The sequence below is a fragment of the Cyclopterus lumpus genome, chromosome 12 (genome assembly GCF_009769545.1).
Source record: "Cyclopterus lumpus isolate fCycLum1 chromosome 12, fCycLum1.pri, whole genome shotgun sequence".
In the NCBI taxonomy this organism is placed as follows: Eukaryota; Metazoa; Chordata; class Actinopteri; order Perciformes; family Cyclopteridae; genus Cyclopterus; species Cyclopterus lumpus.
The window spans coordinates 19,787,524-19,814,701 of NC_046977.1; the positions used below are offsets into that span (position 1 = coordinate 19,787,524).

Genomic DNA, 27,178 nt, shown 5'->3' on the forward strand with positions numbered 1-27,178 from the left:
ATGTTATTGTTATTATTGTGCTACTGTTGTCTTGCCTGTTGCTCTCTCACATCAGGTGACACACTGGCCACCATTCTGCTTTATAGAAGACACCTATAACTCAGAAGTTAGCTGACTTGCAGTGAAGAGTTGTACACGCTCTACTATTGATTACGGTATTAATCATGTGTTTTAATGTTACTTTAACATGTTCATTCTTGATTACAAAAAGTCTTCGAAACACAAATGTTTACTTGTGAATTTCATCAAACAAAGATGGTTATTTATGTAAGCAGAGAGGACAAGTGATGATTCAGGAGGCACTGCTGTACAACTGCTGCTTACAAGGATGGTGAAAGAATAATGAAACATGTGACTGCAGCCTCGTGGTGGCTATTGTTGGGTCAATAATATTATAAAGTGTAAAGTCAAAACCCATCTTTATGATAAGTGCCCTGAGAGAACTTCTGTTTTAACTTGGCTCCATGTAAATAAAATTAACTTGAACTATTATCCATTATTGCCAAATATAAATCCTGCTCACTATTCATACTGCATATATAAATACACTTTACATAACCATCTAATAAAATAATCTATTACATTCCCCATTCAATATTTATTGACTTTGCAATATTTTTATTTGTTACAGAACACTTGACTAGACAATGCTGTTGGTCATTGCTTTTTTTTAAATATATTTATTTAAATATACACTTATTTTTCACCTATAATGTATCCATACTAGTAATAGGTTTCCTTCCATCTCTGTATGCATGTTTAACTTTTTTTTTAAATGTATTATTAATAGAAAGTATCACGGACATTCTATGATCAAACTTATTATGACAGCATTATAATCACATTTCATCAGAATTTTCACATGTCGTCTTCTTTCCAACACCAAAACCTACAAGCTTGAATGTAAACATCCCAAAATGAAGCGTTTGACCTCATGGTTCATAGAAATGATAAACGGTCAAAGGTCACGTGTCACTTCCTTCACTTAACTTGATGATATTAGATCTGAATTGTACATCTGACTCCGGTCCAGACATTAAACAAAAGCATATGCTATCAGTTCAACATGTTCAGCTGTTTATTTCATTCTACGTATTCACTGTCGTTTTACCCATCAATTATTATGGAGTAATAAAAAATTGAAAAAAAGTTATATATACTGTGGTTTGTTTTCGCTCATCGGAAACGGGACACGACAATTTCAATCAATGCAGTTCAGCTGATGTGCAACAATAAAATAGTACAATAAACAAAAACACAGGCTCAGTCATTCACAGGAGGAGTGTACAGTGTGTGTGTGTGTGTGTGTGTGTGTGTGTGTGTATGAGGAAGGCCTTACACCCCTAGTGGTTAGAGGAAGCTACTGCTACAATAAGAAGAAACGGGCTCATTATGAAGGGTAGTGAGTTACCACAACATTGACTTTAAAAGTCAATTAGCAAACCCTTCAAACTTGCTTGTGTAGTTAATCTATTTCACAAGTGCTGTATACTTCATAACTTATGGAGCTGCAATAAGCTTTTATTGGCCTTCATCCATATAAATGAGTCTGCTCATTGACTTTCTACCACTGAATGCCTGGAACTGTAAAGACATTCAATGTGAGCATATGATCTGTATTAAATGGGCTTGAACAGAAAGTCGCACCACTAATGATCTTCTTAAAAAACCTTCAACGCTGCATTCATCTGCAGACGGACAATAATACTGGAGAAACAATTATTCTACTTCAACAGAATTAAAAACAGTCCACGATTGTTTTGGTCGAGTACAATTAATGAAAAACAACACGAAGAACATTCAACTCAAGAGACTTAACATGATTACACTGGACAATTATAGTCTTTCATTAATTATTTCTTGCCGCCGCTGCAGTTGATAATATTACAAATGGCTGACAGTCACTAGGATTTACAACAGGGAAACATTAGAAATATGGCATCTATTAGTAAATGTTCAACTTCATTTACATTTTTTGAGTTCTACTCTTGAAGGATAACTTTTATTTAATACAACTTGGATCTTTCTTCGTGGCTTTGGTCTGTGATAATATTTGGTCAGGTTAGGGACAAGGCAACAAGGGTTGGAGAAGTGAAGCGATTGAGGAAGTGTCTTAAACTTCTTAAGCATTCTCTCCACTGACCAGCAGTTGCAAAAAGTCTTTGAGAAAATGACTACTCTCTTGATTTATACCCTCAGTAAACAGAGCATAAAGCAGGGTATGCTTTAGGGGCGGGGCTTACTGTGATTGACGCATTGTTACATGGGCGATGTTTATCCCTTTCAGTGTTTTCAGATGTCTTCTACAGTTGTCTTCTTCTGCGTTCAGCTGCACAACACTCTCGTGTCACTTCTAGTTGCCAGATAAAAAAAGAAGGTAGTGCCCAAAAATCAAGATGGCGATGGATGAAAACAGTAGTCCGCAAAATAATGGGTGACATCAACATGGCTCCGCCCACTTCTTAGATACAGTTTATGGTAAAAGATAAAGCAGGAGGCAGGAGGCTAAATAGGCCAGCTGGGATGAGTAATCCCTCCAGGACCTCCTGTCGGCCTCTTTGTTCAACGTGCTTTCCCTCAACATTCGGTCAAGAACTTCCAGTAGAGCATGACGGTGCTCGTATAATTCATTGAAGTGTTTATGGGATGGTGGAACAGCTTCAGGTGCGTCTTGTGACTTTTGGTCGTCTCACTGTTGTTCATTTCTATCTTAACCCTTCTTTCTAGCTCCAACCTGTCCTCCTTATGCTTTATCATAACCTCAATAATGAACAAGACCCAGAGATATTTTTAAATCTTTCACTTCCTGTGTTCCCAAATCTCAGTAGTTAAACAATGTTGTTATTATTATTGCCAAAACTCGTCAAATCCAAGTTGTAATAAAGCAGAGTCATCCTTTAAATCCAACCAAGCGTGTTGCTTTTGAAGCAGCTTATTCAACAGCACCAAAGCTGACGCAGTCTTCCCTTATTCCAAAGTCCTTCAGGTTAAGTTTTAGGGTGGCTTCCCACCAACAGTCTCTCTGCAGCAGGTGGTGAACAAAGAGCATCATCGTACCATTTCCCTTTAATGGCCAACTGTCAAAAATATAAACTCTTTTACAAATAAATACAGTATTTACACACAAGTGATTGGTGAAAGCTCGGTACTTCATTGTAACTTGCTTTAAATCCCCTCCAGCATGCTGCTGTGGACAACAGCTGGCTCTCTTCTACACTACTGATTGTGTCTGTTGTTCATTTCATGTGTTGATTTGTTCTGTAGAAAATAGGAATTTAGCTTTTTGTAAACCTTGTTATGTACATCAGCGAACACGACTTCCTCCCCGCTGAGGTAGCGACGGATCCAGGGCTGCGTCTTCATTTCCAACCATTCATGGTTCCATATGGTTTCTGTACAACTACGATGTCTATTATTCAGGAACGATTCAGTCCAGCTGCATGTCACAGGGCTGATGAAGACCTTTTTCTTCTTCTGCAATGGTAATGATGAGACCTTCAAACAGGGTCACGACTCCGGACCCAGGTTCAGAAGTCGGGGTGTGCCTTGACGTCGTCGCCGGCTCGGACTCCGGCAGGATGTTGAAATGCAGAAACACGTTGCAATGGCACTTTCACAAATTCAACCATTGGAACAACGGGGGGGACTTTTTCATCTTTCTGTGTTAACAACCTGGGCACCATTTGAAGGCCGTATAGCACTTGATCAGCATCGCTCGGCTAACACTGTTGTCCACAGCAACCCGACATGGGCCAAAGAAGCCCCAATGTGCCGGCTCACATGTTCTTAGCAGCTTAACAAATGACGATGAAGCTCAGAGAAAGGAACAAGAAACAACCTCCCCGAAGTCTTCCATTGACTGGACCTTTCCACAGATGGCATTACATTGAGTCCTGGGATGAAGGACGCTGGTGTGTACCCAGCATGAAAGAGCTTCTTCTACACGGCCAGATGCTTCAGTGGATACCATCAGATTCCATTATTTTGTCTCTACTTCCCAAACAAATGGGTTTGGCACAACGATGTCCCGCTGAGGGAGCTCTGCTCTCATTCAAAGGACATGAGGTTCGCTGGTATCTGTTGGAGGAATGGAACAGATATTTAGCACAAAGATAAATACACCAAGCGGAGGCTACTCTATGTATCTCTATAAGGGGAACAAAGTATTGAATTCATGCATTTAAATACAAATTCAAAACCATCTCTTTGTAACGGTAGACTGTGGATTGTTAAATTATTTATGGAAAGAACTTTGTAGACCATATATCTTTTCCTGTTGTTTCATCTGACACCAACACTGACTGGTGGTGTACTGAACTGAACAGACCTGAGGTCTACTGCTCCTACAAGCCTCCTCCAGGTTCTTGTGCCAGATGATGGCTGAAAACCTGGATCCGGTCTGGAACTTGTAAACGTTGCCTGTGAGGGGACACAAACAGCTGCGTGTTACGATGGGACATTAACGGTAAACAGCAGGAGCTCCGTGGTGATGGGCACTGACCTTTGTCCGGGTCGTTGAGGTGGAAGATGTTGGGTCTGGCCGGGTCATCTGGCAGCACCACCATGCATCCAGTCACACACACCTTCTTACAGGGGCTGGTCTTGTACTGAACACAGGATTACAGTAGTTCAGAGTCACAGCCAACTGCATTATACATTACATTAAAGTAATTAAAGCGCAACGTATTGCCGTGGCTTAAAATCCAAAGCTAAACTGCTTCTTCATGGGAGGCTGCTGGACATTATGCATTATATTTATTTTATTTCTCCAGCACTGATCCTTCATTAGCATTCAGAGTGACAGAACAAAGGATGTGAAAACACAGCTGTTTATGACACATGTACTGCAACCCTGAGCTGATCTAGACATCCCCTGAAAGGGAGAATTGAGGCAGACATGAAACAGGAAGAGTGTGGACGGTCCGATTGAGCCCATGTGTGAATAGAGCAGGTTGGTACTCACATGCTTCCTCTCGGAGGCCCTCAGTGCTTTTGCCCCGTAGAATGTCAGCGTTGATCCGGACAGAGCGATCCAAAACCTGGTCCACGATGACAACTGCAACGCACACAAATAAATGGTCACGCTGAAAACTCGTGTCAGATGATTCCTTTCTAATGTCTGTGACAGGGCGATGGCATCAAAGACCACCTTGGGCTTCCGTCCCTCCTTCAGCAGGGTTTTCCTCCGCAGGGGTCCTTCAACAGTCACGTTGCCGGCCTCACTGCATCCGTAGCAGGAGTTGCCAGCAGAGGAGCTGAGCGCGTTGGAAAGGGGAGAAAAGATGCAAGAGGGCTGAGTGAGAAACAAACTGATTTCTGACCAGTGTTAAGGGAGTTTGACACAATATGATGCTCTGTGAGGACAGTGATGGTTCGACAGGAAGCAGGTTTCATTTCATTAAAGGACTAGTTCCTCCTCTATACTAACGGATGTCACTCGTTAGTATAGAGGAGGAACTAGTCCTTAAGAGTCTGTTATATTACAAAATACATCCTGCACTGATGTATTACACTTTCATTTTTATTTTATGTTATTATTATATTATTTAAAAGTTGTAATTCTAATATGTCCTGCCCTGCTATTTTATTGTATATATGTAAACATGGTCGCTGCTGCTTCACTAAATTTCCCCCTGGGGATGAATAAAGTAATATCCTATTAGCTATATATATATATATATATATATATATATATATATATGCTATTAGCAATAACCTACTATATTTCTGGGCCATTCAATGAGCGTGTATTCCTTTTTTGTTTGTGTGAATAACCTCATTTCACAGCCAGACATCCAAATGAGATTTCTGAATCACAAGTCTGTGTCATATAACGTGTGTCAATTTGAATCATAAAATGTATTTATAGAGAGATAATATAGCTAGTTGATGTGTTTGTAGCTAACGGAGCAGCTAGGTGGCGATCGGCTCCACTCCACGATCACTGGAGATCACTTTGTAAAATAAATGTAACGTGAGCAACGTGGAATTCAATATTATAGTGAGATCACACAACACTGTATGACAATGACAGAGACTTTTAAGTTGTTATTCTAAAAGTATCCTGCCAGCTTTTGGACTAGTGACACTTTTCTTGTGTTTCAGACTGATGGTCATGAAAGGGTCAGCTCCGTATGGTCGTCACGGTTACCGGTTACTTTGAACTATCGATTACCAAGCAGCGTATTGCAATTGTAACGCTGGCGAGTGTGCGGTCGGTCGAGACAGGAAGTGAGATTGATGATGAGTATGGAGTTAGCAGAATGGTTATGAACGTAGCAGTGCCGTCTGTGTGTGTGTGTGTGTGTGTGTGTGTGTGTGTGTGAAAGGGATAATACAAAAAGAGAAAATATATAAAAATAAAACCTAGATTTTTATGTATTGATCTTTAGAAATGTATTGTTGGCTGGGTATTGATTGATTGGTATTTTTTTATATATTCAAAATATAGTTGATACGACCTACAGTCAAATCTATTTGCTGAAAGCAGAGTTCCAGATGACAGTGAAGGATGAAACACATGAGGAGTCTAGCCTCTGGTACCCCATAAGGAAGAGCCCTTCCTCTTTCAAGGGATCTTCCTCTCCTACTTCCACTGTACCTGTAAACATAGCTGCGGCTCCGGGGGGAGTTGCGAAGCGGGACCCTCCAGTTGGGCCCCAGAGTTGCGTACATGCGGCCCCTGTTTGTCACACATTGTCACAGTCAGTCTCAGGCTCATGGATTTTACTTTTTGATAAGCAGAAGTGTTCAATGTATCTCACGCCAACAGAAGTGTGTGTAAACTAAAGCACATTCAAACCATTGATGATCTGTTTTTAATCTGCCTCTCATGGATATCTATGAAATATGTATTCTATGTTCTTGCTGGGACAGACATAGATATACAGTATGATTAACTTGACATCGTCTGTTGGCTTGTGATCACTTTGAGGTGGTGATGTTGTTTAAATGGGATGAAAGTAGAAAGTAAGTCGTTTTTGTCCTCAGCTTGATATCTAAATACTTAACTCAAACACTTTGATGCTAGGCACACTTTACAGAGTGATGATTGGCTCTCACCTCTCCATTCCAGGTGACAGCTCCTCCCCAAAAGAGCTTTCACTGCTGCCTGTCAGGCAACACACAATAGTTTATGAAGAAAGCTAATTATGCATTCATATATATATACACACACACACACACAGGTAGTGTACACACACCTAGAGACAGGCCGTTGGACACAGACGTACTCTGCGGGTCGTTCCTGACCGGACTCTGAGACTCCAGGAAGCTGTCGTCCAGCAGGTGTCGTGCTTTCTCGATGGGAAACGTGGCGCTCCGGCTCTCTGACATGCCGTACTGACACATCATGCTGCGGACACCAAGGGGTTAATATGCGCGTCACACTCATGGGGAACATTTCTATCAAAGGTCACTTTATTGTTTCCAACAAGAGTTTTGTTTCTTTTCTGATCATTTTCATATCGATGACCTATTAATATAGTTGTATCTCACCATACGGTGCTTCATGGCATATGGGCTTGATGAATGGAACATTACCACTTTAATAACTTGAAATGTATTGCTGCTCTGCATATATCAATAAATAGTTATAATCAGTATTGTTTACCTGTGTTTTGTTGCTTTTGGTTGCTTGCCTGGCTACATGTACGGAATAGTGAATATTGCTGCTGTATTATTATTATTATTATCCATCCATCCATTTTCAATACCGCTTATCCTCATTAGGGTCGCGGGGGCGCTGGAGCCTATCCCAGCTGACATAGGGCGAAGGCAGGGGACACCCTGGACAGGCCGCCAGTCCATCGAGGGCACATGTAGGGACATACAACCATTCACTCTCACATTCACACCTATGGGACATTTAGAGATCAATTAACCTGCAGCATGTCTTTGGACTGTGGGAGGAAGCCGGAGAGCCCGGAGAGAACCCACGCTGCCACGGGGAGAACATGCAAACTCCACACAGAAGGACCGCTCCGACCGGGAATCGAACCCGCGGCCCTCTTGCTGTGAGGCGACAGTGCTAGCCACTACACCACCGTGCAGCCTATTATATTGTTATTAATTATATTATTATCAATAATACAATTTGAGGTAATAATAATAACAACAACAATACCACTAGTAATAATAATAATAGTAATGATTATTCTTGTTGTTATCATTATTATATATATACCGTTACAAAGTGCTTCACAAACAAGTACAGAGAGAAAGCAGGAGAGCAATCAATATAAATAAAACAGCTAAAAGTGAAGATCAAATCATGGATAAAAGTACACAAAAGAACAGATACAATAAGTGACATATACAATAATTACAAAAAAAGCCAAATGTAGTCTTCAAAGATCATTTAAAAGAGGTTTTATATACTTAAGTTCCTCAGGTATTATTCTACAAACACTTTTCTGTGTCCCGTTACAATCAATCACTAGCTTGTGTTCCTGGTGCAGTGCATACTGAGGAAACATTGTTTTACATAACCTCAGGTGCAGTTACTAACTGATTCTCTATGAATGACATGTCAATACAAAAGAACTAAAGAGCATTGGGAGTTGATGAGGACGTTTAGCCCTTAGAGGTTACACAACATATTTAATACTTCTACACTTTAACATGGATTTAGATAGATGTTATATGTTGCATGAATCCTGAATATACTTTTGGGAAAGCCCTGTCCTACTCACTTGTTTCCCAGACTGTGGCTCTTCCTGTGGTGAGAGGGAGGGGGGGTGGGGATATGAACCCCCACGGAGGCGTCGGGGCAGGTAGGCCGTCGGTTATACCTCAGAGAGGCCGAGACCTCAGACAAACCTGAAACACAGAACACAAGTCATCACTGCTACAGCACAGTACCATTAATATTAATATCAGAGATGAGGTGCCATTGTTATGCTGTCGATTAAAGTAGAGTCATTTTCTCAGAGACTTCTATAGAATCTAACTCCTTTTTGGCAACCGGAGGAGTCGCCCCCTGCTGGTCAGGATGCAGGTTTTAAGAGACGTCAGCATTGGCTTCACTCATCAGAATCAGAGGCTGCTGTCTGGTCAAAAAGTGACACTGGAACAGTCCCTAGAGCGTCATAGTCTGAAGCGCTGGGCCACTGACCAAGCGTCTGTTTTTGTGTTGTCGAGACGGGGCTACAGATCATACATGCCTACATGATACAGGTTGAAATTGAATTGTTGAAATTGAACTTAAGTGGCTCAAACTTCCAAAACAATTTGAAATAAACCCCAAACTAATTGACACACAGTAAACGTGTGTTCTAATGTGCAAGGTTGGTCATCCAGTGTCAAAGAAAAGGTCGACATGAATCAGCTTTTCTTCAGATCCACTAGATGGAGCCAGCGAGGCAGAGAATAAAATAATAAAAAACATTATTTACATCGTAAACCAATCCCTTCACTAACTGTAGGGACATTGTCTTCAAATGTTTGTGTAAAGCGACCATGTGGAAGTGTTAACAGGTTTGCCCACATAATACTATCATCAGTCCAGCCTGAGCTCTGCTCAGCTTCTGGCAGGATTGAGTTGGATTGGTAAATTAAATCAGAGTTATCACGTGCATCATGTGGTGGTGGAAGCTCTGAGTCACTCTGTGGAAACCCACTGGGGCCAGTCAACAGCTAGACGTGACCAGTTTGGACCAGGCAGGGGAGTCGATGTTCATTATGCTCAGCTTGGAATGATTTAGACTTGTACCAAGTCATTTCATGGTGTTAAGTACCGTGAGCCTCAGAGGAGAGCTGGATGCCATTGTGCCTGTTGGGTGTGTGTGTGTGTGTGTGTGTGTGTGTGTGTGTGTGTGGTGGGGGGGAAGCAGATACATTCCCACAGATGATCTTCAATGGAATTCGTTCCAGAATCTTTCCTACAAACAAGAATTTGTTTTGTTTAGTTTTTTGCACTTTATTGTTATTATCTTGAAAAGATATTCAGTGCAAAACAGGTCAATTGCAGCCACAATAAGCAATTTTGCCAAATATTAGTGTTTTTTTACATGCAAATAACTTTATTTGCATTGTTCTACAAAAGTGATTTTTACATTTTATTATTTTTTGTCTGATGGAGCAATCTGTTTACTTGAAAGTAATTGCTTTATTTTGTCTATTATTTAAATAAGGAGTCACAAAAGGTTATTTCAATAAAGATTCAGCGGGGACCATTTTGTTATAATCTTGTCGTGGCGTGAACTTTGTTCTTCTTCCAAGACAGAAAACCTTTGAGAACGACTGCATTAAGTATTTATAGTCCTCGTTAGTCCTGCCAACAAGCGTGCTGTGAACTTTCTGTCACTCCTTATCTGCATCCATACATCGGTTATTAAAAAACAGAACCATTCAAATGACACACCACCAGAGGGTTTTCTCCCCGTTAGATATGATATGAACTTCCCGTTACATGGATGTTCTCTTGTTTTCGTCCTTGCACACATTCTGCTCCACCATGTCATGTCTACATGTACATGGAGAGAGTGAGTAAACCCAACCCGACACTTGTTTATTCTGAATGAGCCAACAACAGGCAGCACAGCCAGAACAGGCCGTTTCTGCCATGTTATGTAACTCCAATTGATCATCTGACCAGTGTGAGGAGGAACAATCGGCTGTTTTTGTCCTGATGAAACATCGTATATCATTACAGTCAGAACCAATATGTACAAGTCCATTCAGAACCGCACATTTGACCTCCAGATGTTGGCGAGTAAAAGGCAAAACATTTTTCATCAGTTACGTTCATATAAGGGAGCATATGTCTGCTGCACTTTTTACAATCATTTTTTGCTGGCCCAGTAACAATAACTAAGTACATGCACTCAAGTACATTTACCATTTAAAGTTTGTTGGACAACTTTTAGACAAAAGGTAAATTGATACTTTGGTTGGTTCTACCAATAAAAGGCAATCAACCTGACCTCTGAAAGAGGGGAATGTGGGCACCTGCTTTGGACGCTACGCTCTTAAATGTCATGACAGAGTCACTCGAATGTAATATCTTTGTTAAAATCATCATCATCCTGAATCCACAGTGGCCCCCCAACCAACTCAGGCAGCTGGATGCCAGATCTAGGAGGAGCGTTTATGGCAAATCCCATATTCCATAATGCACGCAACCACTTTGTCCATTCATGGTCAGAGTTCACTGCTTTCAGGTAAGAAACCAGGTGCTGCAAATAGCTTGATAATCTCAATCCAATTTATCATAACAGAAAATATGGTGCGTCGCAATGAGAAAAACGTCTTAATAAGAAAGAATAAGTTTGTATTTCTTTTGGTCCTGGTGACAGAAGCCACACGTCCACCCCGGGGCCGAACCTTTCCCTGGAATAGCTCAGACTAATGTTTCCTTCCTGAATGACTCACTGAGGCTGTTTATTGTAGTGGCTGCAGCTCAGCACACTCTTGGCAAAGAGAGACGCTTTTGTAATCAACTGAAATTTAAATCTTTCCTTAATTGACTCGGGTCATTGCAGTGACAAGCACCTTATGACCGTCACTTTATAAAGATTAATGCCACATGAAACGTAATCATATGATTTCCTGTGATACGTAGTACAGAGAGAGGGAATCGCAGTTCCTAACTATTACAAACACATCCCAGCATGTGAGACACGAGTCTCTGGAAAAGGATCAATATGTTTGGCCCCTGAGGACGGGCTGACATGTTGCTGCTGTTAGCTGCATCGTTAACTTACTCCATGACTTCATGCTCAAGTAAGGCTTATTTATTCAAGTTAATTTATCAATGAATAAAGCTGTTAATAGAGCGGATTATTTATTATATATAGCATTGTGAAATGACAGCATGTCAAACTTCCCAAACAAAACTATTTTTCTATCTTATTCCCTCGGAGTCGGGCTGACTGACAAATCTTTACAGATCAAACTACATATAAAAACAGAACTAACGTGATCACACAAAGCAGAACATTAGCGTATGAAGACAAAACCTTCAAACCAGGACGCTCTCCGTGCCCCTCGAGCATCAGCTCTGGACGTGGCCGGCTTGCTACTACATGCAACGGTTTAATAAGTACACGTGCTGCGTAACCTATGAACACGGTACGGTGTTTTACAAGGGCTAACATCACTCAGTGGTCTCCTGGGGGGAAGTCTGTTTGTTTGACCCGACCGTCCACCCGTCTTGCTCTCTCTTTCCACTAAACGCTCCGTTGCTCCGGAGGGATTGTCTGGAGTTGGTTAAATGCCTGATCCGACCAGTCCAAGCCCTCCTAGAGGTGGTCAGAGACAAATCGTGACCATGTTCAACAGATTAAATGTGAACCAGTCCAAGCGAGAGGAGGATCGTGTCCCAGTGGATCCCAATGTGGACACTGGAGACACGTTTTAATTCCAGGAGTGAATGTAATCAGGTTCAGATCTCGATACGTTTCAATGCCAGGTGGAAAAGGCAGTCTCTTAACACCAAGAGCAATGTTTTAGTGAGCTCTGTTTGTATCTTGAGCGTTTTCTCATAATTACGAGATAGTTCTCTTGTGATAATAAAGGTTTAGTGGGTTATCGCTATTTGAGAAGACAGGGGCATGATGGTGCTATTTGCATGACTTGTGTTATTTGTTAATGAATTATTTGCTGTCATCAAGTCACTCACAGAATTGAGGTTAATTGGCGACAGCTGGTGAAAGTGGGATACAAATCAATAAATAGCTGTATTTTGCCAACAAAAGCTGCAAAAAGATATTTTCTTGTAATTACAAGGTAGGGTGTATCGTTTGTGATTGAGCTTCTGTAAATATCCACTCGCATATGCAGCAAAATGCAGCCGCTGCAACACCAACAGGCTGAGGACTCAAGTGAGGAGGGACATTTAAATAGACTGATCCTTCAGATCATCTCTGCTTACTCTTATTATCAAATTAGGTCAATCTCTTTCCAATCTTATTGACCAAAAAAAAAAACACAAAATCCTCCAACAGGAGAAGTAGGAAGCAGCCCAGGTTAGTTTAAAAGAAATAATAATAATTGACTATTATTATAATAAATTATGACTCATTAAGCAATTATCTAAATTGTTATGGTTTCACAGATCTGTTAACTAATGCTCTCATGATTTGGATGTGCATTACTTGAACTTTAATTCCCTCTCAACGCCCTCACTGACACTCGAGTCGATGAAAGCCCAGCTCACTCACACCGCGCTGCCCCTGATGTGGTTCTGGGTTCATCCCTCTTCATTACCCCGACCTACATCAAGCTCCTGGCTCGTTCTTACTGCATCACATCACCCACTCCATATGAACCCGCCCTAACCCCGGCACAACACAAGAAAGGAAAATAAAGGAAGTGGACTGGCCCTCTGCAACGTGTCCTCATGGGACTGTCCACTCAGCTCCCACTGGGCCGGCCCCTATGGGGTCGGATCAGTCTCAGTATTAATGAATCTACTTGATTGTGATTTATTTATACCCACAAATAAATGTATTCAACCAGCAAAGCTAACGTTAGCTGTCTGACTACTTTGCTTGTTTTCCACTGCGTTCCTGGGTATGTATGACATAAGAGAATGCCCTTATGGAGACATCCAGATGAACTCCTATTTATTAAAAATATATATATATTTTAAAAAAATAAAGAAGATATTAGATTTTCTATTAAAAATAAATTAAGAAGATAGCTTAAGAAGATAAATTAAGAAAATAAATTAAGAAGATATTAGGTTTTCTATTTCTACATCTATTTAAAACAAGACATGCCTATGTGTGCATCAGAAATAAACTTGTGAATCAAATTGTGTAAGTGGTTTTGTCTGCATTGTGTGGAGAGAATTAGTTATATATAAATACCAAAATAATGTGTGTATCCTACCATGGGCATTCATCGATACAGAGACTGACAACATACTGGCCTACACATTCACATATGCAGCTGCCTGCAGCTTCCTCACCTCCATGACCACGAGAGATCAGAGAGGTGAGGGAGGATGGAGGAAATGATGGAAATGATACAGATTGTTTGTTAGTGCACTCAAGACAGCCAGCTCATTCTCTGCTGTTTTCTTTTCCAACCCAATCAAAATATAATCAGTCTGTTGGCTTGTCAATACGGAAAACCTGCTGAAAGCTACGGGTGATCGTTTACCTTTCCACTATGGTCTAAACACTGCACTACATGCATGTCCTTAATCAAACAGCTTCTCTTCTTCATGCTCATAAAGGGATCATAGCATCTAAATATGTATAGACATTGTTGGGGATGTTGGACACTGATCTCCTCCCTTTCAAACCGATACGTAACCGTTACTGTTGGGTATGTCTGAACTGTGAACCCCACGGTTCTGTTCTAGGTCCCTCTTCTAGTTTGTATTGACATCATTCTTGCTACATGCCCAATAATACATACTCTTAACTTTCATCCCTATGCAGATGACACAACTTTCTGCATCTGTAAAATGAGGAACATACGAAAGCCCAGAGAGGCAAGTTTTTTAGTTTTAGGGACAATGATGATCTCCTACGTAGGAGATGGATGGATGGATAGGCTACTTTCTGAGTCTACAATCTCTTGTCAAAAACAATAAATCTCCCGGTAGGGTGCATCAAAATACACAGTTCCAGCATATTGATCTGGGTGCTAAAAGTGTTCCATTTCATGTTGTTACAAGACATGCAAAATATTTTTGCAATCCATAGTGATCTATAGGTGCAACGGCACATCAGCTTTTACGACTGAAGGGGGTTACCAGCAGTGCCGTGTAATCCGTGTATGACAACTGTGACCGCATGCCAAGCGACCCGGTTCTATCGGAGCCTTGTCACGGTTCGAGGCATTTTCTTTGCTGCAGTTCTCCGATGACTCTGCCTTAGTTGGGTGTATCAATGGACAACAGGAGAAGGTCTGTAGGCCAGTATGTTGCTATCCACAGAGGGCTGGTGGATAGCATTGCAGGGTGGTGCAGATTGAACCATCTGCAGCTGAACATTAGCAAACCGAACAAGCCGATTGTGAAGTTCCACAGGACCAAGCCTCCTCTGACCCCTGCATCCATCCAGGGGGCAGAATCCCGAGGTGGTACACTCCTGGAAGTACCACGCAGTGCACCTGGACGACACAGAGGTCCTCTACAACAGGATGCTGTACATGTTCTACCATCACCACTTGCCCGTTTAAAAGACTCAGTGATTGCAGAAGGAGTTGAGTTGGACTCTCTGTTGGCGGCATCCTAAACAACGTCTCCCAACCCCTCCTTGACAAGCTGGTTGAGATAGGAGCGTCTTATTTTGTTGTTCTTATATATAAATGAATGTAATTTAGTGACCCTTAAAAAAAGCTAAATAAGTCATTCAAATAAACAGCTGATATTCAATGGAGGACGTTTCCATCAGTGCAGCTCTACCACAAGTGTGTCTTACCTGCCAGGTCTTCTTTAGAAGAAGCGATGCGAGGAGAACTGTTGCCAGGTTCGATCTTCAGAGACAGCCTGCAACACAAGCGGTTTCAATCAGACACACACCGATTACCTGGTACTCACTAGCATCAAGACAGAAATACCACACACACTCGCTGCTGTGATCAACTCCATTAGTTTCATTACAGTTAATCAGTCAGTAAATGATGCAGAGGTATGAGCATAAAGTTTGTATTTGAACCGCAAACAGTTTATCTAAAAATGTCCCAGAGCCAATTGCAGAGCTTTATTTATTCACCCCAGAGGATTAAAGAAAAACCAGAACCAGCCGACAGTACGTCTCACTGGGCTTTACTCAACTGAGCAATGAGATTTCCTGCAGTTTTCATCATCTGTTGGTGTAAAAGGTGGGTTAGAAAAAGGGAATACATGCCTCAGTCACTTGGATCGTTAAGATTTACAGCTATGAAGGGAGGTTGTGTTGGGGCTGAAACCCAAAGACAGGACTTAGTGGTTAAATCACTGTTTCAAAGCCATTCGAGACAGTACAGCTGACAGTTTCTGACTGAAATAAACTTTGAATGGAATTGCATAAAATAATTGCCTTGAAGCTTCTAACGGGCTGTCTACACAGGAGGTGTTACAGTTGGAGAGACTCACACTATACAAGCAGAACAATGATCCCAGGCACCGTTTTAATGAACACATCATGTGTGGAAATCTGCTGGAGGACTGAAGCTGCAGCCTGTGAAAACACTGAGTGATACAATAATTAATCTATGAAGTCCCATTGATTACTATCCTAATTTAATTTAGTATATTTTATGAGACTATATTAACTATTAGAAATAAGGTTAAGTTTGATCATCAGAACTGATGTCATCACGATGCCAACTGCGGTTTTGGGAGTTTGGAAAAGTCTCTTACTGTCTGCCCATGCTCTGCTCTGTTTGCATATGAAATTGGCATCACCACATGTGGAAAGCATTTATTAAAACACCATGGGTGGAAGGAACCGTGGGTAAAATACATCATTCATTAGTAAGAATGGGTTTGCTTGCGTTCAAAGAGCTGTTTCCTAAGAAGAACAGAAGGCGACATTACATAATGCAATCAGCCTGGTTTCATGCGTGCATCTGTTTTCTCTCTCGTCCCAACTCGAATGCTCTGTGACCATCTCACTGAAGCTGAGACACACACATATTTGCTTAATTCACCAACTGAGAAACACGTCAATGCATTTAGAGTTAAACTGCTTGGGACAAGCAAGTTATTGTTTCTGTGGACTCACTTCTAAGATGGGGGGGGATATTATTTGACCTGAATCTGTGTCAAGAACCTGAAACAGAGTCATAACTCTCAAGATTGAGAAATAATTGCACTTTCAGACTCCCATAAATCTTAGAAATCCCCCCCAGAAATGCTTAAAACTTCCAAACTTGCCCGAGCATCCCCGGTTGAATGGTCTCTCTAAACGACAGTACACAGCCGAACGGTTCACATCAATAGTATCAATGCTAATCTCAGTTCTTCAGACCCTTTTGCATGAACAACTCATTTTGAGCCATAATGATTGTGAATTTGTATCATACATGGGTTTCCATCTTCTTGATGTCGGCCAATCTTTCCACTCCATCATGTAACACCTCGCTGTTTACTGCTTTACTGCTGCCTCCGTCACGTTGGATGGGCCAGCGGACTCTTGGTTCAGCACGTTATTGACTGACAGCTGACGACTATTACGGCAGTCTGGGGACCCGCCCACACACACACACACACACACACACACACGCTGTGCAGAAAGGCCCCTCCCACTAACAAGTCTGTAACGAGTGTTTCCTCTCGGTCAGATGTCAGTGTGGGTTAGTGGTGATTGTCCTCCAGCTCCCCTTGGGCTCCTTGTTTTTCACCATGTGTACGACTGCAAGGTCATTTTTTTCACAAGGTGGATAAAAAAGACATGAAAATGCATCCTAAATGTTCTTAAAATGATATGAAATGATATTGACTCTTGTTACTGTAACAGTCATTATTTGTGTACTGTTTTTGTGTATTACTCTTGAGTAGTTTTAAAAGTCTGTAATTGTTCTTATATTTAAGTAATTATTTGTATTATTATTATTATAAGTAGTTTACTTTGCAACATTTCAAGTCACATCCATTACAGAGCTCCTGAGTGAATGGTACATAAATGCACAACATTACAATGACATTAAGGATCACGTCATTATGGGTTATGGTTAGCATATTTAATGCAAATATGGTGAATTCTGTTTATCGGTTGCAAAAAAAAAACAAGATGGCGACGGCCGTATTCCAACAGCGAAAACGCCAAACTCAAGGCAAACAGTCCACAAAGCAGTGGGTGACGTCACGAGGACTGTCCACTTGTTATAGGTGGCTTTACCTGCTTTGACACATATGTATACAGTACTGATGTTGGCTTGCTGTTGCCTCTGTAGATCATGCAAGTAGAGCTTTATATAAGGTATTCACTAATTGAGGCTGTTGCCCTGCTTCCTATTCAACAGTGAGAGTCAAAGGTACCAGTTGAGGAGAAGAGTCAGTCAGCACTAGCCACCATAAACTAATAGTCACATAAGTCAGCGAGGTTATATCAGTAAGACCTGAGCACAAACATTGAGTTAGGGTCTAAAAATACATGTATTATCCAAAAGATCCTCTTTAACTATGACTCATCAATAAGCCTGATGTGTCATTTGAGCATATATTATGTCCTGTGTGAAACTATAGATTGAAAAAGGATAAGAAATGAAAAAGAAAGTATAATCAGAGCCCCGAAATGACGTCCCAACCCCCGACACCAAGTGCCAAATAAATAAATGTGGCAGGCAGACAAACGTATCCCCGAGCAGAGGATCTGAGGCGCTGCCTGAGAAAGTCATCAGCGCCTGCTGGACGAACAAGCTCCCTGTGGAGACAGATAAACCAGCTGCCTGTCGTTTTCCAGCCCCACTTCCTGTGCACTGACCCCCGACCATTTCACGCCAGCTTCCATGAAGCATGAGCTGGGGAACAGCTTGTGTTGTGACCGAGGTGGACAGAGTTTTCAGTAAAGCTCTTTGTAATCTGGCCATTAGAGGGCGAGAAGAAAGTGTTTACAATAGAGGGTTTATCTTCTGGGGATGGGTTAACTTAAGATCAAACTTACTTGAAGTTGTCGTCCTCTACAAACTTCTGGAGCTCCTCTATGTAGTGAACTGACAACAGATACTTCTGGACATGTGGCAGGGTCACCAAGTAATCTGAAGGGAAAAAAAGGTTGGAAGAAGTCACTCAATATGGAGTACGTGCAGGATTGGCCTCATCAGTTTGGGCTAAAGGAAAACACAAATAATACGAAATAAGAAACGCAATAAGAATTGGTGCACTGTCAGCGAAAATGAAATACAGGACTCATCACTTTGGTCGTGAAAACAAAGGTCTGCAGCCAAAATGATGAACTATGGGCAGCCCGAGATACACTGTGGACAGGACAATACTCCTAACCTTATCCCTTAACGCTGGATACACTGTGGACAGGACAATACTCCTAACCTTATCCCTTAACGCTGGATACACTGTGGACAGGACAATACTCCTAACCTTATCCCTTAACGCTGGATACACTGTGGACAGGACACTACTCCTAACCCTAGCCCTTAACACTGGATACACTGTGAACAGGACACTACTCCTAACCCTAGCCCTTAATGCTGGATACACTGTGGACAGGACACTACTCCTAACCCTAGCCCTTAATGCTGGATACACTGTGAACAGGACACTACTCCTAACCTTATCCCTTAACGCTGGATACACTGTGGACAGGACACTACTCCTAACCTTATCCCTTAATGCTGGATACACTGTGGACAGGACACTACTCCTAACCTTATCCCTTAATGCTGGATACACTGTGGACAGGACACTACTCCTAACCCTAGCCCTTAATGCTGGATACACTGTGGACAGGACAATACTCCTAACCCTAGCCCTTAATGCTGGATACACTGTGGACAGGACAATACTCCTAACCATAGCCCTTAATGCTGGATACACTGTGGACAGGACAATACTCCTAACCCTAGCCCTTAATGCTGGATACACTGTGGACAGGACAATACTCCTAACCATAGCCCTTAATGCTGGATACACTGTGGACAGGACAATACTCCTAACCATAGCCCTTAATGCTGGAGGTCTAAAGTTTTTTTTAACTTCAGAGCCAAAATGAAAATTTCCAGGGACCCAAACAACTTAAAGTGTATTTAACCATCATCGTAATATTATAAAAGACAGAAACAATGAAAATAGCTAAAGTTACAGAACAGTCAGTCCCCTCACATCACATGTTTCTACCAGATAATGTTGCAATGGTTACTTGTCTCCTACCATAGTTACACGACATCTGCAGGTCAGAGATGAGCCTCAGAAGGTTGTTCATCTGATTGGTCCGCTGCTCTGTCTCTATGATACTGTCCGACGCCGGATAGGCTGAGTCGATGTAGATCATGTCCAACAGGTAGATCCCTGGAGGAGGCGGCACAACACAGGAAATCACTTATGGATACACACCCATCAATGTTCAATGAAAGAGTATCTGGCCTTAAGAGTCGCTTTCAATTCAACTACATTACATTACATTACATGACATTTAGCTGACACTTTTATCCAAAGCGACTTACAATCATGTTACATTCATACACAGTAGAACAGCTACAGGGAACAATTCAGGGTTAAGTGTCTTGCTCAAGGACACATCGACTAGGGCGTGGATTGAACCACCAACCCCCTGATTGAAAGACAGACCTGCTAACCACTGACTCAGTCGAGCCCAAAATCCCAAATTTGCCTCAGAGAGCTTTACAATCTGTACACATATGACATCCTCTGAGCCAGGAGCTCACATCAGAGGGAACACTTTTGGCTTCTTTGGAAGAAACAATGATCTGACATTTTTTATTTTGGTCATACATGCAAAGACAATATGATGGAAATGTGCCATAGGCACCATCTCATGAATAAATATGTCCGACCAAAGTAAATATGTATAATAAGTATAATATTACTGCTGCAAATCTGTTTCTAGACCGGAAAATCCCATGTACCATATAATATATTGTTTGTGCCCACTTATTAAAAGTATTTCTCTATCTGCTGCTCTTACATTTTATATAAATAAATCCAATACTTTTAAAGTCTAATGGCCAAAGTGCTCACTTAAAATGTTTTAAAATAATTACAAATCTGTAAATAACTAAAGTTAAGTCAGAAAATGCTAAATATTAGTTTCTGTTCATGACCTAAGTGCCCACCTGATGTACATGTAAGACGTAAATGTGTAAGTCTAATATTAAGATATAAAAATCAGAACATGCAGAAAAGGTAAAATCTTGGTTTCGGTGCCAAGAAGTTAGGACAGAGATCATTTCACTAAACATTGTTGATAACTAGTGTTTAAATTAGGATATGTGATGTAAAGTCAGTCCATTAGATTATTCGAAATATCCTAATTATTATGAAATGTTCTTAAAAAAAAATTCACCGGTGGCCATCTTAAAACAGGCAGCAGGCCGCAGTTGGCCCGCGGGCCGTAGTTTGGACACACCAGAGCTGGAGGGACTGGAATGTCCATGCTAGATTTTGAAGATGGAGCGGACTGACAGACATCCTCACACACTGCAGCTTTTGGGATGAAAATGATCTGCAGGACATGTTATTGATCAGTAACTTATGAATGATCATAGCAATGATTTTACTATACATTTCTAATATGAATGTACATCTGTAAGACCTTTTTGTTTTTATTTCTTAGGTTTTGGAAACTAACTTGAATATTTTTGGTGCTTGGATATGCCAAGGAATGTCTTTTAGGAGCCACGTGTGTTTTAAAAGAAGTGATCTCTTGTCATTGAAGTTGAAGGGTCTCTGATTTCTGGCATCTCTGAACCAAAGACGGGAGGAAAAACCACAGAGCACCTCACGCAAAATAACCTGGAAAACATCTGTTGAGTCACAGACTTTCCTACAATTTGTCTTAATTACCTGAAACTGTTACTAAATACCAGACTGGAAATTCACCCTCGGCCTCACCCCTGCATGCCGAGTTGGATGTAGTGTGCGTTTAGAAAATCCATATAGAGCATATGCGCACAGCAGACAGATAACCAAATATGGAAACAAAAACAAATATAAACAGACGATGCACACAGCTTTCCAGGAAAGTGTCCAATTGTTTAACAAGCGCATCAATATGGATCCTCGACCGGGTCTCAGAAACGAGCTCCAATTAAAACCGACTGATCGCCGAGAAGGCCAACGATACCAATATGTCCTCACTGAATCCAATAGCTGACGACGTTGTTGTGTCCCTGACAGCTTTCCAAGCTACATAAACAGTCAGTGTTGCTCGTGTTGGCTGAAAAGCAAAGCAAATGAATCCTCCTCGGGTTCCCCGCTGCAGAGCGATGAGGACCACCACGTGAGATAATAGGCTTTCATTAAGTAAGTCATTAACGTCTCATGTGGTCTAATGTGCTTACCATGTTACCAGAATGACATTACATAGTATAATCTCTTCATAATGCTGCATAAGCACTGTTATAACGCCATATGTTTTTAATATCATTTTGCATTTCGAAGATTGTTTTTTTTTTTTTACTTTCACTTAAAGCATGAAATGACCACTAAGAGTGATTTCTAATGACTTTATAATGCATTATAATGGTGATAATAATGCATAATGAGTAGATTATAATGTACAGGTGTGTTCAAAATAATAGCAGTGTGGTTATTCCCCTACACACCGATGCATTGGGAACACGGCATATTATATTCCAAATCAAAACATGAAGAAACAAAGGCTGATAAAAACTCAAACATTTACTGTATTAACTGAAACATGCTTGAAGATTTAGCTTCCCTGTGAACCACTGAACTAATATTTAGTTGTGGAGGAACTGCTTCACATCTGTGTTGCATGGAGTCGACCATCTTCTGGCACCTGTGAACAGGTATTCCAGCACAGGACGATTAGACTACATTCCACAGCATTGGGGTCGGGTCGGCTGTAGCTCATGGGCAGAGTGGTTGTCCCATAACCACAAGGTAGCCGGTTCGATCCCCGCTCTCCCCATAGTTCATGAAGTGTCCTTGAGCAAGACACTGAACCCCCAGTTGCTTTACTGCTCCTTAATAACTAAGGATGGGTCAAATGCAGAGAAGAATTTACCCAGAGGGATCAATAAAAGTGTACATTTCTTAGTTTTGCCTAGGAAACATCATTTTCGATGTCACCCGACAAGTGTTCTATTGGATTAAGGTCCGTGGATTGGGCCACTAATGTTAATCTTGTTGTTCTGGAACAAGACGCTGCTCGCTTCCTGATGTGTTTGGGCTCGTTGTCTAGTTGGAATACCCATTTCAATGGCATTTCCTCTTCGGCAACATGACGTCAAGTATTTTGACGTCTACAAACTGATCCATGATCCCTGGTATGCAATGAATAGTATGAGAAACATACTTGAGCCACCATGCTTCACTGTGTACTGTGCCTTGAATTCAGTGTTTGGGGGTCTGCAGGCCCTAGACCCAAAAAGAACAATCTTGCTTTCATCAGTCCACAAAATGTTGCTCCATTTCTCCTTAGGCCAGTCAATGTGTTCTTTGGCAACATGTCGTTTTCCCAACAATGGGACTTTGGCTACTTTCGGCTTCTTGCCGCTGGCTTGGCTTCACAGAGGGTTCTTCTAATTGTTACGGTATTCACAGGTAACTTTAGACCTTCTTTGATCTCCTTGGAGATCATCATTGGCTCAGTCTTTTCCATTCGTCTATTCCTTAAATAAGGACACCTCTTTCTTCACAGAATGAATGATCTCACTAATTAAACTCCACACTGCTCATGTTTCAATGATTGATTTAATTTCACAGAATCAGCAGCGTACATGCCATGACTGTTGGGTCAGTCATTTTGTTGTAGCAGGTATAAGAGTATCGGATGTGTATTCGTGTATATGAAAGGTGTGTGTGTCTTTGTATGAAAGTGTCAGTGTCTATATCCGTCCCATTACTTCATATTCGAGCATGTTAACAAATCCCTTAAATAAATAATGAAATAGAATGACGGATCCTCGGTCTGATATCTGCCGTGTCATTACCAGACACTCTTTGGTGGCGTTTTGTGTTTGTTAAAAGTTGAATAGAGCTGTACAAATAAAAATCTAAAACGCAAACAGCATCTTCCCTTGAATGCGTAACAAAAGAAAACACAACGAAAAGGTATAAAACCAAGACGAATGGATAAGTGCTAATGGTGGTTACCTCTGGACTTTAACAGGCATTTAAAATAAATGGTGAAGTTACATAATGTTGGTTTAGTACCGTTTATATCCGTTCACCCCCTCCACTGTACAAGTTGACAAAGCATAACCAGATGGAGAAAAAGTCCCAAAAGGACACAAGGAGAAGACCTTGATGAGCCCACCTCTCCATCGCGACAGCGTGCTAACGCTCTGGTAGTAGCGAGGTAACATGCAACCTACTGTGTCGTGTAACCGCAGACTGTTCTGCCCGATTACGCTCTCAGTATAACTAATGACTGGCAGCTGCTGCAGCTGAAGACACTGCTGTGGTAGACTCATGGTGGACATGAGAGGATTGCTTTTGGGAAGGCGGTAAACGTAGTCCTCGCTTGGACTTCTGGCAGCATGCAAACAAACACTGTTCTCTCCATCTTTAACAGCTCATTGGACACGTCCTCCGTTCCCTTGTCTATTAAACAGGCGCCACTTTCTGAGCGAACTCCATCTGCTGATGAAAACGTGGCTGAAAAATCTTTGTTTTCATACATTAAATTCAGTTTTTGCTCATTCTCACCCCAACACTTCAAACGGTGGCGCTCTAGATCCCCGTCGTCTCGGGCATGTTTGTTCACACTTATTACTTATCACACTTATTTCAAAATAAACTTTGAATGGCGGCTTACTCAGTTTTTAGTTAACAAAAGTACTTGGTTAGGCTGAGGAAAAGTATTGTGGTTTAGGCTAAAATAAGTATGTTTCTTTTTCTTTGCTTGTTAAATTAATTTACTTTTAGTTAAACTAAAGTACGTAAGTTGTCATGTTTAAATCATATTAAAGACGCATCACTACGGACCGATGCATTCAATCTTTTAGCTGAGGTTTCTTTGGTTGCACAACATTTTGTTGAACATTGGGCTCCCTCATGCTGCTGATCATAGAATCTGTAGATTCCCGCGGGCTATGGGAATCTAACTGATTGATCAATGGAGAACCCCCCCCACCCCCCCCTCAGAGCCTGCTGCGTGTCTCATGCGGTGGTTACCAATGCACCAATGCTGTTCATTCTGTACACATGACATCTATTCATCCGTCCATCCGGGGAGAGGGATCCTCCTCTGTTGCTCTCCTGAAGGTTTCTTCCCTTTTTTCCCTGTCAAAGGTTATTTTTGGGGAGTTTTTCCTGATCCGATGTGAGGTCAAAGGTCAGGGATGTCGTATGTGTACAGATTGTAAAGCCCTCTGAGGCAAATTTGTAATTTGTGATATTGGGCTATACAAAATAAACTGAATTGAATTGAATTGAACTGAAGCATGTTCATAAAAATATCCAGCGTTGCATCATTATGATTTAAGTGCACATTGTCAGCTGTTTGTTGCTGAGCAAACTGCTCATTGACCCACAGTGTAAAATACACAACATAAAAGGGTTGAATATGATAATGTTCATCATGCATTGGAAGCTAGGCTACAGGGTCAATATGCTGATATGCATCACTAATGATCATGTTGAAGCCATGCGTTGTGGTTGGGCCTCAAGTCAGGAACTAGTTTAAAGATCTTTATTATTTCACTCCGTTTTGTCCTTACAATTCTATATTCCTAAATATTAATTAAATGATCAAATATTAAAAAAGGTGGAATTCTGCTTCTCCGCAACTCAGTCATGTTTAGGCAACAAAACTATCGAGTTAGGTTTAATAAAGATGACGAAATACTAAGTTAGGTTTAATAAAGATGACGAAATACTTAGTTAGGTTAAATAAAGAAGGTGAAATACTTAGGTTTTATAACAGATTGTTGTTTGGGTTAAAATGTCTACTAAAGTGCTGTTACTGCACTAAGAAAGTTGCGTGACAATAAATCAACATTGACCTCTGGTTGCACATGAATGAAAAGTGGTCTCATGTTCATCAGTGTGTGTTGGACCCGTCCACCTCCCGTCCTCCCTTTGTGGGCTTTTCCGGTCTTTATACTTCCTCGTTCATGATTGAGAGATTTTGACAAATTACGACGCATTATATTTTGTAAGTATAGTGAAGAATGAGAACCCCTACATCTGACATCATTTTGATTTATGAACATAAATTGACGGGACGAGGAGGATTTGGTTTTGTCTGCTTTCCTAGAAAACTCCCCATTAGGATAATCCATCCCAGCTAATCTGACCACTTGCCTTTGATTCCATTGTGCTTCGCTGTGATGAACTAATCCTGGAACCCCGCTGAATGCATGGAGATGAACGTTCACACTTTTTAGCCAAAAGACCATTTTCTTGAAACTTCAGAGGTCCTTTAAAGTCTAAGGGACCAATTTCAAGCGCACTTCAGTGGCTGCAGACGGCTCGCTGCCTCTGCACAGGCACGCAGCCGGGGCGAGCCTCAACCCTGAAAAAGGCTTCAAGATGTTTGAGCATCTTGATCTGGTGGCTTTATGTCAAAGTGTTGACATACGGTAGTCCCTTATTAAATCATTTGCGCGATCACATTTTCCCACAATAAGGAGTGTGAACCTCCACATTAACCAGCTCATGGACATGGGTTTGGCCCGTTTCCACGTCCAGTCCTGAGAGGCCTGAACAGACAGGGCTGCGAGAGACCTGGGACCAGACTTTATCTCTGGTCTTCTCTGGAAACGTAAATCAACAGTGTCTCTGAGATAGGATGTGGAAAAATGGGGGGCAGATGTAGTATTTTTATAGAACTTTGGAAAAGACCAGAGGGCACAGGTGGACATGCTGGGGAATGGGTTCATAAAAGTTCCAGGATTCCAATAAACAGAGGAGCACCGCAACTGTGAAAACGGTTCCACTGCGGCAAAAACAGCGCTAACATTAATGTCATTAGTACTGGAAGAGTTTTTACTGCCACAGTCAGGTGCATTCAATCTGATGAGGCCACCGGAGAAGGTGTCCTTGGAAACTGTTTGGGAAAAGGCAGGTACTGGACGCTCTTCTTTCAATGAAAACATAATCTCCAATTCTGCTAGAAATTTAAGAGTCGCCATCTTGAACAGAACCAACAGTCTTTCCTTGTCGTTATACACACGCATACGCAAGATGAGATTAGTCACAAATCCTAGTGTGTAAACCGCCGGTATAGAGTGTTTATATACGCAGATGATAATCCAAACAATTCTCGGATTTTCATAGTTGTGGGAGTTTTCAAACAAAGATGTCAATAACCCAAAAAGTTAAAAAGGTTAAAAGCTCCTCAAACAACCAAACTAGTCTAAACCAGTTAACGCTCCAGTCAGCAACTAAAGTCCTGTCATGCATGTCAGATATCAGGAAACTGGCAGCAGGATTCACTTTTTAATTACGTTAAATTATGAAATTTATGTAAAGATGACTCCAAATACACCAAAATGCATGTTTACAGCTTACAGAGCTTCTGCATAAATAAGAAAGTAACATAATGTGAGTAGGGGTGTGAAAAGAAGAGTCAATACTCACCCACGCATACATACATAAAAACACACTTTACCTTAAAATACTTGC

The 27,178-nt window shown here is 41.3% G+C and overlaps 1 protein-coding gene across 3 annotated transcripts in view; it reads right to left on the reverse strand.

Moving 5' to 3' along the window:
* Positions 1-1,060: 1,060 nt before the first annotated feature.
* The window catches only part of LOC117740467 (ras-specific guanine nucleotide-releasing factor RalGPS1-like), a 64,623-nt gene continuing 38,505 nt past the window's right edge, over positions 1,061-27,178 (reverse strand). Inside the window, exons 9-20 of one of the 3 annotated variants that reach the window (XM_034546889.1) lie at positions 19,772-19,909; positions 18,549-18,642; positions 15,381-15,448; positions 8,694-8,820; positions 7,203-7,354; positions 7,063-7,111; positions 6,602-6,682; positions 5,150-5,255; positions 4,964-5,056; positions 4,502-4,607; positions 4,328-4,419; positions 1,061-4,077 (exon numbers count right to left, since the gene is read on the reverse strand). In XM_034546889.1, coding sequence (XP_034402780.1) covers positions 4,048-4,077; positions 4,328-4,419; positions 4,502-4,607; positions 4,964-5,056; positions 5,150-5,255; positions 6,602-6,682; positions 7,063-7,111; positions 7,203-7,354; positions 8,694-8,820; positions 15,381-15,448; positions 18,549-18,642; positions 19,772-19,909 — 1,136 coding nt within the window. In that variant the 3' untranslated portion in view covers positions 1,061-4,047. Of the gene's footprint in view, positions 4,078-4,327; positions 4,420-4,501; positions 4,608-4,963; positions 5,057-5,149; positions 5,256-6,601; positions 6,683-7,062; positions 7,112-7,202; positions 7,355-8,693; positions 8,821-9,726; positions 9,882-15,380; positions 15,449-18,548; positions 18,643-19,771; positions 19,910-27,178 lie in introns of those variants that run through there. The other 2 variants (XR_004610622.1, XM_034546890.1) reach the window with 2 other exon arrangements.